Consider the following 13,146-nt stretch of genomic DNA (forward strand, 5'->3'; position numbering starts at 1 on the left):
TGTATAATATAAACAAGAGCTGTGTACACAGATTTATTTTTTAAAATAATCTTGTATAGGCCTACTTGTACAGTATAACTACTCTTTCTGAACAACTGATCATCTATATCAGGCGGTATCATATGGTGAAAACATGGTGAAAACATGGTGCTTCTGCTTATTTGATTTTGAAAATGTTAAAACCAAAGCTATGCCCTTGGTTTGAGAGAAGAGAGGACAGAGAGAGAGAAAGAGAGAAGTAGAGGCTCGGCTTACCTGCTCTGAGGTAAACGTTATCTGAGAAATAAACAGACAGGAAAAAAGATGACCAACAAATACACACTAAACATGCACACTCACACACATACAAACAAACCACTACTTTTTTTGACGCTAATCAAACATGGTTAAACAAACAATATTCCTAGCTGCGCCTACACATTTTTTTTTTAATTAAGCTTCTATACACACTATAAAACCTAATTAATGGGGTTTACTCACATTTGCACAAGTCATTTCATTTAGTCATATATCTTCTGGCACTCACTGAAATTAACTTTGCTAATGTAAATGGTTTATGATGACAATAGTTTTCCATAAACCATTTGATTAAACGCTAACGAACTCTATTTCTATCATCAGTTTCTTTCCTGTCAAAACACATGATGTAAATTACAGCATTACAAGTTGCAGCTGTTCACTGACTGAATGATTCAAATGTATTATGATGTCACATCCTCCTCTAAATCACTCTTAAGACTTACGCTGCATCCGTACATATTGTACAGAATAGGGCCTACAACATTTGACATTTTGAAATTTACTTTGCGACCGTTAAAACGTACTTTCTGTATAGTATGAATGTGTGATATGAATGAAATCCGGATGCACTACATTCGCCTTGTTGTCACTGTCATGTGACCTATGGCGTCATTCATAAATCCTCTCCCGTGGCCTCATGGGATAGTAAAGTGTCCATCGAATGCGCATTTCATAATCTCGGGGGAAAGTAGTACACGAAAAAAAAAGTACAATCAACTTGGATGTTTAAGTAGTTTGAACTTAAAAAAATGAGTTGAATTTTGTAAAACCTGAAAATTGCTTAACTTATTTTGATGAGTTAAAGCAATGTAAAAACATGTTCACATAACTTATTGATCAAATAATTTTTTACAGTGCACTTTTTTTCACCAGCTGTTGTTCGAATGCTGTGTTTTCAGATGTACCACTCAGTTGGCGTACTGTTTTTCACAAACTTTTGATTTCAGAGGATTTCAGAAAATTCAGGCCATGTCTGTTAGCTTTTAGGCTAACATCTGCATGCTAGATGTAATGCCCAAAAAATAATCTCTACAAAGAAAATGTAATTTTAACCCTAAATTATAAATACATATTAAATAAATACTATCTACCCCTGAAAGAAAACAGGGGCTAATTGTCATACATTTTTTCCCTTTATTTCCTTTCCCAACCATCAGTTGATTTGCAAAAGAAATGTCACTCTGTGGTTTATCGAGCTGTGATGTAAACTAAAACCTAGTGGCAGTTACAAAAAAAAAAGGGGAGGAGTGTTTTGGTATGTCCCGCCCCAACTTCCTCTTTCGACATATCAACACAGGAAAGTAAACAGCACCCGTAAAACCTTTTCGTGGGTTCTTTAGGTTCTTTAGGGTTCTTTATTCTTGAACATTACAGTTCCATTTTGAAGAATGTCAACCACAGCGATTCTATATATTTGAAGTATGAGTGTGAACGTTGATGGTGTTTCTCTGTCAAACTTCATCTTATCTTAGAAATTCAAACACAGATTTAATCTATTTCTTCTGAAAACATACACACACACACACACATACACAGAAAAACAGACAGACAACTGAGGCAACTTTACACTGAAAAAGAAATAAAGAAATGGCCATAAAGTAAACCTAAATGCATTTTCATTACCTTATAGCTTTAAATAATTATGTAAGTGCTTACGTACGCTTTCATGAACATCAAGTTTTACTATTTTAGAAATGTTTCAGATCGATTATACATAGTAATTTAAGCTATATAGAGAGCATTTTTATTTCTACAAATGCACTTTCAGTGAAAGCAACTGTATACATTTTTGTTTTCTTCTTCAAACTGACATAAAAATCTATGTATTTTCAGTGGTAATTAGCTATGTTTCCATCCAAAGTTGTGAATTTAACTTGGAATATTGCATAAAACGTTTGCGAATAAAGCCGCGTTTCCATCTAGTGAGCCGAAGAGAACAAAATCATCACTTCCTGATAAACTGGCGCTAAATATCACTAAGAAAAATGAAAGTTGCTGCAGTAGGAGAAGCCACTGTATATAATAATTTTATATATAATAAATTACTTGCGCCGAGTGCGAAACAATACAGTTTTCTTGCTTTCTGCCTGCTGTTTGGGAATGCAGTCGTGTAAGACAGTTCTGGAAGGTAATTATCCCAAACAACTTTGATGACAGACTTTGCACAGGCATTTCAGAATGACCAAAACAACATTTCAGATGCGTTCAGTTCTTTTTTGTATTTCCATCGTAGTTTATGCGCATATTTTCTTATCCGATAAAACGTTTTTCCAAATCAGTTGAGTGCATACGTTTTTTTATGCGCACTTTTAGAATCCATCTAGCGTTTCTTTTATGCGATATCCCAAAATGTGCATAAAAATAGTGGATGAAAACATAGCTTTAAACATGCTTTCCATAGAGTTGAATTTTTCATTATGCGAACTGTATTCCATAGAGGATTTAACATGGAATACTGTTTTAAAATGCACGATTGAAGGATGTATTAAACATACATTTTAAATTAAAATGACAAAAATCCAACACTGCAGTCAAAAACAAATGGCATAAATTTCCTCATTGTTGAAGATATGCATCCTACTAAAAATATACAGTCAGCTGGTCATTACCGCAAAATAAACCCTTTCAAAATGGTTTTGCAATAATCACCGAATGCAACACATGACTATTTGCGATCAAGTACATGAAATGTATAAGGTTGGAAGAGAAAATATGAATGTGCTACTGACACACACCTCAAACCTTAAAGGGTTAGCTGTAACATAAACAATTCTGTCAGCATTTACCCTCATGTTGTTCCAAACCTGAATGCATGTAGGTAACCAAACTGTTTTGGTGACCATTGACTTCCATAAAAACAGATTTCTTAATTTATGTTCCATATAAGAAAGTAAGTCATACAGGTTCGGAATGAATAAATTATGACAGAATTTTCCTTTTTGTGTAAACTGTCCCTTTAAAAGGCCCGAGGTGTAGTAGCACATTCATTGACTATTGCAATATTTAGAATTATTCAAATATAGTGATTGCTTCAAAGCCAACTAAAATCAGACATGTTGAAACAACGTGTGCTTATTATTATTATAACTTAATGTTCTACCATAATTGGGATCAGCATTGCCTGTTATTGTTGTTAGACCTGTCAAGCATGCGTCTGTTAATAGAACACTTTGTTTGACAGATTATCTTTATAGTTCGCAACCTTTTCTGCCAAAATAACCTTTTCTGATATGAGAAAAACAGGTATGGTTAGATTCTTCTAGAATAGGTATAAAGTCTCAATGAAACGGAGGTAGCGATAGTTTTTTCTTTCCTACATGTAAAAAATGTTTTTTCATTTTTAAAGATAAAGTCTATGCTAGAGTAAAACTGTTAACTGTAAGTTACCTTAGCATGAAAAACTGTAAATGGTATAACAGCACATTATATGTAATTTTACTGTAAAATCCCGTAAAATGTATGGGTTTTGCAACACTGTAAAAAAGTTGCTGCCTTAAATTAAGTACAATCAACTTGGTCATTAAGTCATTTCAACTTAAATTACATTAAACTTAAAAAATGAGCTGAATCTTGTATAACAAAAAAAAACTTGAAAATTTACTTATTTTGATGAGTTAAAGCAATGTAAAAACAGTTGTCCTAACTTGTCCATTTTTTTTTTTTTACAGTTTTACAGTGAAGTGAAAACTATGAATTATAATGTACGAAAAAAAGAAGTAAAAGGACATTTCCAGAAATCCCTGCATATGATTAATCATCACATATGATTAAAACATTTTTTCTATAAATAATTTTGTTAATTTTTATTTTTGTAATCAGTAATGTACATTAGTGTTTTGTGTTATATTTTGTTATTTAGTTTATTGCATTATTGTAGTGATGTGTGTTACCCTGATGGTGTTTTGTCTTTGTATGCACTATAAACGAGCATTGACCATGTTTTGAACATATATGTCATGTGACTTCTATTGTGCCACCAGTATTATTGTGGTGATTATTGGTACATTTTAAGGTAATAGGGCAGATTTTGGTACTTTAAAGTAGGTACATTAACATTGTATCACTCTATGAAATATATGGTTATAAGTTGTAAAATATACATGCATCCTGTAAAACTGGAAACATTGTCACAGTATTTTTTGCAGTGAATTTCTGGCAACCGCTAATGGCAGTTTTTTTTTTACAATACATTTAATGGGTTATTTTTTTTAAGTGTATTATGACGTATATCAGAATGAAACAGCTTCTTGAAAAAAAAAAAAAAAGTAAGGCAGGACTTGATTTTGAGGATTGTTGGATCATTTGCTATTGCTGTGATGTCATATGATTGACAGGTTGTCCCGCCCTCATGCCAGTAAACACATCATCAGTTAAAAAAAAGAAGAGATGCTGCTCGATTTGCACGGATAAATCATTTATAATAAATACTGCAATAGTCCATTTAAAAAATAAGAATTGTCCATTTTGATTTCATGGTGACTAAAAAATTAGTTAATTACTCTTTAAATTTTCAACAATCCCTATTATCTGGCGTGTGCAGTGGTTCGTAAAGATATTGAGTCTGTCAAACATTAGTTAATCCACCAAATTATGATTTTAGATGTCTTGGAAGAGATCAGGCCATAAGTTTATGTTCCTGTAAAGGATTAATGACATGATATAATAAAATACAGAACATCTAAGAGCACTGTATATTATTAACACCACACGTTCCAGCATGTATCTGCAGTAGGCAAACAGCAAAGTTCCGCTTTACCACAGTACCTCAATGAATGTCTAAAATCCTGAAATGGTCATGACTGGCCTATGGCCTTAGAACAGTTATACTTGTGTTAAGGTCCCCCACCTTTGACCTATCAATGGAATTTTTTCCACTCTTTTGTGATATTTGAAAATAATTTTCTAGAAAGAGCTGAGCTGGTCACGTGTTTTTACATTCCACTGCGCTACTTTTCCTTTGTTTTTCAATGTAAACACGCAAGTCAGATAAGTTTGACCATTGTGCTTGCGTATTTTTAGAAAACGCGTCTGAAAGCAAAAACACATTCTGTGTGAATGGCCCTTAACTAGAAAGAAATGATATGGAAATTTCCATGACTTTTTTTTTTTTTATAATTCATTTATATGACTTCTACAAACATGAAAATCACAATTTTAAAGTTCTGATCCAAATCTCCATTCAATTATCAGGGGTTTTTTTTGTATTATTTAAATATTTAACATTATACATCAATATTTTTTAATTTCTTACATTATTACTACTATTACTTGTGGTAGAAAACCAAACATATTATTCTTTATAGCAACTGCATTTATAGCAATTGAACAATATTTAAAAAATTTAAAAATTCAAATAATAAATTTTATTTTTATAATTAATTTCTCCCCCTTGTAGATATTTATTCCAATACACCCATACCTGTCCTGTAAAAACCTGCCTTAAATGTTTAAGTACAATCAACTTGGATGTTTAAGTAATTTCAACTTAAATTACATTAAACTGACTTAAAAAATGAGTTGAATCTTGTATAACTTTTAAAGTTATGAAAATTGCTTAACTTATTTTGATGAGTTAAAGCAATGTAAAAACACGTTGCCATATAATTTTTTTACAGTATACTACTATCGCACAGCATATTAACTCCACAGACAGACATTTCCAAGAATTTCAATTCTAATTCTATTTTATTCTACTCCAATGAATCTCCTGTTCAGGATGGTGAACGTCTTCAACAAATGAGTAACTTGTCCGTGTGTTCTTAACTAAACATTTACCTGACCAGTTTCAATTCGAATAGAACATTTTACGTACCTTAACCCTTCTCTAACTAAATTTGGGCCTCTATCCTGACATGGACTGTCTATAGCAGGGATGGGCAACTTCGGTCCTGGAGGGCCACTGTCCTACAGAGTTTAGCTTCAACCCTAATCAAACACACCTGAACAAGCTAATCAAGGTCCTCAGGATCACTAGAAAATTACTGGCAGGTGATTTTTTTCAGGGTTGGAGCTAAACTCTGTAGGACAGTGGCCCTCCAGGACTGAAGTTGCCCATCCCTGGTCTATAGCAAGGGTGCCCAATCCTGTTCCTGGAGATCCTGCAAAGTTCAGCTCCAACCCTGATCAAACACACCTGAAGCAGCTAATTAAGATCTTCAGGAGCACTTGATAATTGCAGACAGGTGAGTTTGATCAGGGTTGGATCTGAACCTCTCCAGGAACAGGATTGGGTATCCCTGGTCTATAGCAAACAAACAATTTCACCTTGACCATCATGACAAAATAAACATTGTGTGAAGCATTCAACTATACTTCCGAGAAGAACTTCACCAAAAGCAGCAAGTGACACGCATATAAACGCGCAAATAATAGCAAGCGCAGCATTAATATAAAGAATTGTGACTGATCACCAGTGATGTGTTTGCACGAACATTGATATCAGGGTTAAAGTTCATGAAGAAATTATATGGTCCATTGGATAACATTGATAACCAGAATCCAGTTCCAAAGAATCAATCCAACCGTTGGGAAAAGATAATCCATTTAAACCTAAAGACTTTCCAGCTGTTACAGAAGCTACAGTACATGAAATCTCATGGTGCTCACAATGGAGGACAATGCGTGTATTTTCATACAACTTTGCATTGTTTGTTTATTAGTATTTAAACCCTTTCTGCCGTTGATTATCAGAATAAACAAGGTGGGCCGCTCTAGTCAGAAGAAATGCGTGTGTGTGTGTGTTTGAATGTCATTTGTTTAGCCGGGAGGGACTGTTTTAAATGAACTTAATCTGTGTTTAAATAGACAAGTATCTCTGAATGTGTGTTGGACTTAGTTTGAGTGCATTTGCGCCTTACCTTCAGGTGGCTGAAGCGTTTTGTTGTTCAGAGCGCACCAGCCGACAGGATGAAGTTCGGCTGTCATGACGTCACACCAGAAATCAGCCTTGCGGTCGTCTCCATAGCCACAGTAGCGTAACAATAGCAACTGACCACATGTGGTTATGATGGTGGCCACCCAATATGTATCCAGACTGCCCTTATTAGCTACTTCAAGCTTCATTCCAGGCTGAAAACTGCTCTGAAGACTGAGCTCCACCTGTGAGGTTCAATCAGAATGGGTATAACGAATAAGTATTCCTCCATGAAAAAAGTATGGGCTTATTGACGGCTTTAAAAAGTAAAAAACAAATCTAGTAACTGTTGTAATGGGTGTGATTCTCAACTGGTTTTGCTTTAGGGCTCAAATTTGGCATCAAGTAGCAACCCAACAAAGCACCAAATCTAACCTGTATTTCATGTTGTCTGGGTTGTATTTGTAACCTTGCTCACTTTTTAAAGTGAAAAAATGTTCCACGTCAACTCATACAGTAGTCAACATTTGAAGTGGATCAAAACCTTGCATTAAACTTATACGTGAATTTTGAACAATACACGTTCTTGTCTTAGGACAACTTTGATGAACTTGTTTGATCCACGTCAAATGTTGACTACTGTATACACTACCCAACCAAAAGAAGTTGATGTTTGGATTTAAATAGGGAAATGCTTAAGAATCTATGATTGGATCATTGATTGGATCTTTATTGCAGTGATTAATATGTTTCTAGCATGTTGTTTGGCAACAGTTCTTCTAACCCTAATTAATGGAGTGTGTCACTTTTCATGTAGGAAGAGATCATGGCCATATTCTAGGATGACAAAGCCAAGATGCATCAGGCTCAAATTGTGAAAGAATGGTTGGGAGGGAGCATGAAGAATCATTTTCACACATGAATTAGCACCTCTGAGTCGAGACCTTAAATGCATTGAAAGTCTTTGGGATGTCCTGGAAGAGACTTTACAGAGTGCTCGACTTTGCATTGCCAATACAAGATCTTGACCAAAAATCCTTTTCAAAAATAACCTCACAACCATTGGCGGAGGGTGAACCAACTCTAGGGTAAGGCTAGATGTGATTCCTCCTTAAAAACACATTTAAACAGAATGTCATGAAATAGTTACGTGTCGCCTTTCAACAACCTATACATCTCAGCATAAACGCTCTTGTTATTAAAGTGGTTATGTTCACAAATTACTATAATTTCAACAGGCAAGCATATGCATGATTTGGCATGCCAACCAGTTCGAACAATAAATAACCTAACCATTGCCTTAACTAATGCAGCAAAACATAGCCTACGTTTTCAAATTCTGAATGGATTATCGCCTGGAAACAAAGCGCTCCCTTTAATCACTAAGCTGTCACTCATCTCAATTCATTGCAATCTCACAAAGTTCTGCTAATCAATTAAGCTGACTGTACAATGGACATCTTATTTAGCCTACATAATGTCATAATGTCTTGGCCATTGCATTCCTAATCTCAACACACTAGATTTTATTACTAGATTTAGTTTAAATGTGCAGGTGCATATTTGGCCCAAGCCCCCGTTAATTTCTCACCCATGGCATGCTCTGCCTATGATCACAACATTTATTTTCATCAAGAGGTGCATCAATTTTTGGTATAATTTATGCATCAATTATAACATTCTAGAAATAAACAATAATCACTGCAATAATGATCCAGTCATTGACTCTAAAGCATTTAATGCCATATTCAATGCGTCCTTGCTGAATTAAACATTTCGTTCAATAAATAAATATATTGAGACGTTCTGTCTGTGTGTTCTCACATGTCTGAATGAAGTGTGAGGTGCGGCAGTGGCTCCAGTCTCTTCGAGGTACTCCTCCCAGTTAAAATCCACCTCCTCCTCTGCACAATCCATGCCTGTTAGGAGACAAAGAAAGAGAGTTTGTATATGCGTGCATGTTAGAGTTTGTTGTTGGTATTGTTGGTATTGGTGTGGTATGGCTGGAAATAGGACGAAACAGATTATATAATATGCAAGTACACGAATTACATGAATGCAAACGTTTCTAACTAGCTCAATTTCATGTGTTATTGTGTTCCAAAACGTCCCAATGCAATTCTTAAAATCCCCCTGCAGTCATTAATTGTATCCCTTAAAACTCATCTTTAATCACCAAAATGACATATTGAACCGTTTTTTCCTTGAAAAACAAAATCGTCATGCCTTAAAATAGCTTGAATTGAACTCTACAACCTTGCTTCATTTAGTATACGCGATTCTATGAATATGCAAATTAGCCCCGCCTCCACTCACTCACACCAGCTCAGAGATCCACTTGATCACACATTGTCGTGATTGGTTACCATGGTAGTTTGTGACATCAGAAACACCAGCAAATTCAATTCGTATTTTTTGGTTCACTGCAGTTTTAAAGAGAAAATCCTCAGCAATGGTGTTGACTTAGGATTTGCACATGGTTTGTTTTAAAGCATATTAAAAACATTACACAGACATATAAACAACATTAAAATCTTGATTTTCACCACAGGGGGACTTTAACTCATAGCGCGAGGTTGATGAGGTTTGTTGTTTGATAATTCACATTTTTTAATTGTTTTAAATTAAGCCATTTATGAGTCATCACGTTTCACTTAGAAAAAATTAAAACGAGTGGGATATTCTAGTGTTTTCCCGGCAGTCAATGCTGAGCATGCACTGCTAAGTGATTGTTCATTAAAAATCCTCTAAAAGATTCAGCATAAACCCCTCATTCATCTAATACAAAGGATGCAATATGGTAAACTTCCATATTGCTATACTTTTCTAGCATTCTGACTAACAATTTTCACCTGGCAGACAATAAAAGTGAAAAATCCCATAGATTTACATTGACAAATGTGTTTTTTTTCTCAGATATTTATAGATGGCAAACTGTTTTTAAGTCTTTCATATGGAAAGATCAGATCTATTTTTATATACTGCTTACTCCCAAAACAAATGGACTTTTCATTGCTCAACATGTGTTAGGACATCCACTCATAATATTTTATCATGCTAACTAAGACTAGCCAGTAGCCACAAAGGTTAGAAAGCAGTGAAGCATATCTAGCAAGATAAATGATTGTACAGCACAGTTAAACATAAATAAACAGCAAATAATGTTAGATTAAAGCTAAAATAAGATCACAATTCGACATCAATACTAAATCTTCTCAAAAAGACAAACTTATCACAACACAAGCTACACCTTGTTGCCTTCATCAAATCTAACATATTGTTCACTCCATTGTTCATTCACATTAAATTAAATACAGTTTCTATCCTGACTATAACCTATAGAAATACTGGACTATTAACTATGTTAAAGATCATTTAAAAAAAAAAAAAATAGACTATCTTACAATCTTGCAGTTATTTCAGAAGGTCTGTGGTTTGGATCTCCTGCACTGATGATGTCATTACAATCTCTAGTATGTGAAAAGCTGATGATTGCATTGATAACTGCATCCTTCAAACATACTGAAGTCTTCAAAAAAATAGCATGTTGTGGTTGCTTCCACTTTTATTGGCTCTAAAACTGAAACATGATTGAAGTAATGCTACTCTGACACTTTTAACACATGTATTATCTCTTTCAATTCAGACTCTCTTAACAAAATAATGACCAAACAAATAATGATGATTTTTTTGCTTTGCTTACAGGGCCTACACTTGAATTCAATTCCCAATACACCATTCTTTAAAGTAAAGTTTCCAATTGGGGCTGAAAAAACAAAAAGGTTTTATGATGTCGAAGAACGTTTTATTCTCTAGTTCTTTAGAAAACAAAGCAGAAACAAGAGATAAAAACATTGCTTATGCACACTGTAGTCTTGGAAGAAAAACATGATTTCCTTAGCTTTTTGTTCAAAATGTTGCTTTTTTATTAAACTTACCCACTTTCAAGTAAAAATGTTTAGTTTGTTTGTTTTGTTTAAAAGAAGAGGCTCTGTTTCTTTCTTTTGATATATTGCAAGTTCAGATATCCATACAACAAAATATTCTGGGGGCCATGAAATTTTTGTGAAAATGATCAAAAATGCTGCTTTTTTTTCTTCTTTTTTTTTTAACGCAGGTGGGGAAAAAGTTAAAGAACCCAGAAGATCATCATAAGAAAAAAAGTGAACCTAAGGTGCTCCAAATAACCATTAAGGAACCTTTACTTTTAGAAGTGAAGAGCAATGAATAATGCATACATTGTGACACTAATGTATTTTTCTTCTATTGAAGTCCTGGTTTCAGATGGAACTATGAACAAGAAGTGCACTTTAACACCGAAACCACTTCCTTGCAAATGACTCACTCAATATTTGCCATGATGACAGTGTATCGTTATGTGTGTGTGTTTGTGTGTGTGTGTGTGTGTGTTGTGTTATAAACACAGCAGATGAAAAATATTATGGTTCTGTCACTCATTTCTGAGATATTTCTGGCGGTGTTCCGCACAACCCCGGTCGAGAAAAACGAGAATCGAAGAGGAAATTGACATGACAAGGATTCACTGTGACTTGAGTGGGCTTTAAATGAGGAAAAAGTGTTTTGTTCCAGTTGACCAGAATTCTGTCAGAAACAAATGCGATCCATTTCTAATAAACTTGGCAAAACAAAAATCTACAGGGGTAAATATACCGACCATTATAAATATAAGCAAAAATTTACATTATTGGTGTCAAAAAGAAGGTTTGCTTTTTGGCAATGAGTAATTTTCAAATGACGAACAAATATATTCATTGCTGCTGTCATTTGGATGTCTTGATTTGTGTGGGTTCTCTGTGGTTCAGCCAGCACAGTTGGGCCTGTGGGTGGAAAGACACCTCCGGATTGAAGAAGCGGGATTAAAGTGAATTATCAACCCTAATCTATGATGTGGGCTGTTTCAGAATAAATTCAGATTTTAGGCAGGCCGTACTATCGATTAGCTCATATTGAGCCAGATGCCCCCTCTCGCTCTAATCCAGGACTTGTTCAATTGTGGAAGGGGGAATTAAAGGATTATTTGAACACAATGTAGCGCTGCGTTTCTTATTAAAATAAACGTCTCTGGCCTTTTTCAGTCTCAGACGCATTTAATAATCCATTTTAATCATGCAACTCGGAGAGAGGAATTGTTAAGTTTCGCTGGGTGTTCATCTGTCTATAGTTTAGCAGGTTATAATACTTTTTTTTTTGCTGATTATATTACACATCAACTTGAAACCTTGAGTTCTCAGCACACAAATGATTTGACTGTGTGCCTTATTTGCCTGATGTTTTCCAGGAAGTTCCATGCAATTAGGAATGTAGGAAAATGCGTGTGGCAAGAGCCCTGAAATAACCCTGTTAAAATGATTTGAACGCACTGATAAATCTATAAATTACAGTATTCAATTACACATGTATAGCAGAACTTAAAGCACAAACTTCAATAATGGTGCAGAGTAAAAAAAATACAAAATGGTACAAAAGCTGTCACTGGGACAGAACCCTTTAAAAAGGTTGCATATGTACCTTTAAGGTACTAATATGTATGCTTTTGGTACCAATATGTTCCTTTAAGGTAGTAAAATGCACTCTTTAGGTACAAAGGTGTACATTTTGAAAGGGTACCATATTTTGTACATTTTTTCTGAGAGTGTGCACATAACTGAGAGTGACAACAACAGCGCAAATAAAAGCAGCAAACAATATAACTAACAGTAATCTGTATAATAATTAAAGCTGCAGTGCATGTTGGGAACTCAAGCAGGCATCTATCACAGCTATATGGTCAGTCCTCTGTTGGTGCTTTCTTATAGGCTATATTAAATGTCTTCAAGCGTTGCCATCTTTAAAATGTGGAAATGAGTGTAAAATGGCAAGTTTTATTTCTCTCTTTTTACACAATGTGCCACACTCAGTGTTAAGTTCATTATATCTTTCTTTCTTTCTTCCAATCCAATCCAATCACTCTGAATTTACTTCAGTCAAGTTGA

General features: G+C 34.6%; 1 protein-coding gene across 2 annotated transcripts in view; it reads right to left on the reverse strand.

Annotated features, from left to right (window-relative positions):
- Nucleotides 1-13,146, reverse strand: part of sfmbt2 (Scm like with four mbt domains 2) — a 45,333-nt gene that overhangs the window by 29,368 nt on the left and 2,819 nt on the right. The window contains exons 2-4 of one of the 2 annotated variants that reach the window (XM_084110647.1): nt 8,978-9,072; nt 7,158-7,398; nt 256-276 (exon numbers count right to left, since the gene is read on the reverse strand). In XM_084110647.1, coding sequence (XP_083966773.1) covers nt 256-276; nt 7,158-7,398; nt 8,978-9,070 — 355 coding nt within the window. In that variant the 5' untranslated portion in view covers nt 9,071-9,072. The remainder of the gene's footprint in view (nt 1-255; nt 277-7,157; nt 7,399-8,977; nt 9,073-13,146) is intronic. The other variant, XM_084110648.1, reaches the window with a different exon arrangement.

The sequence above is a fragment of the Abramis brama genome (genome assembly GCF_963993115.1).
Source record: "Abramis brama genome assembly, chromosome: 4".
In the NCBI taxonomy this organism is placed as follows: Eukaryota; Metazoa; Chordata; class Actinopteri; order Cypriniformes; family Leuciscidae; genus Abramis; species Abramis brama.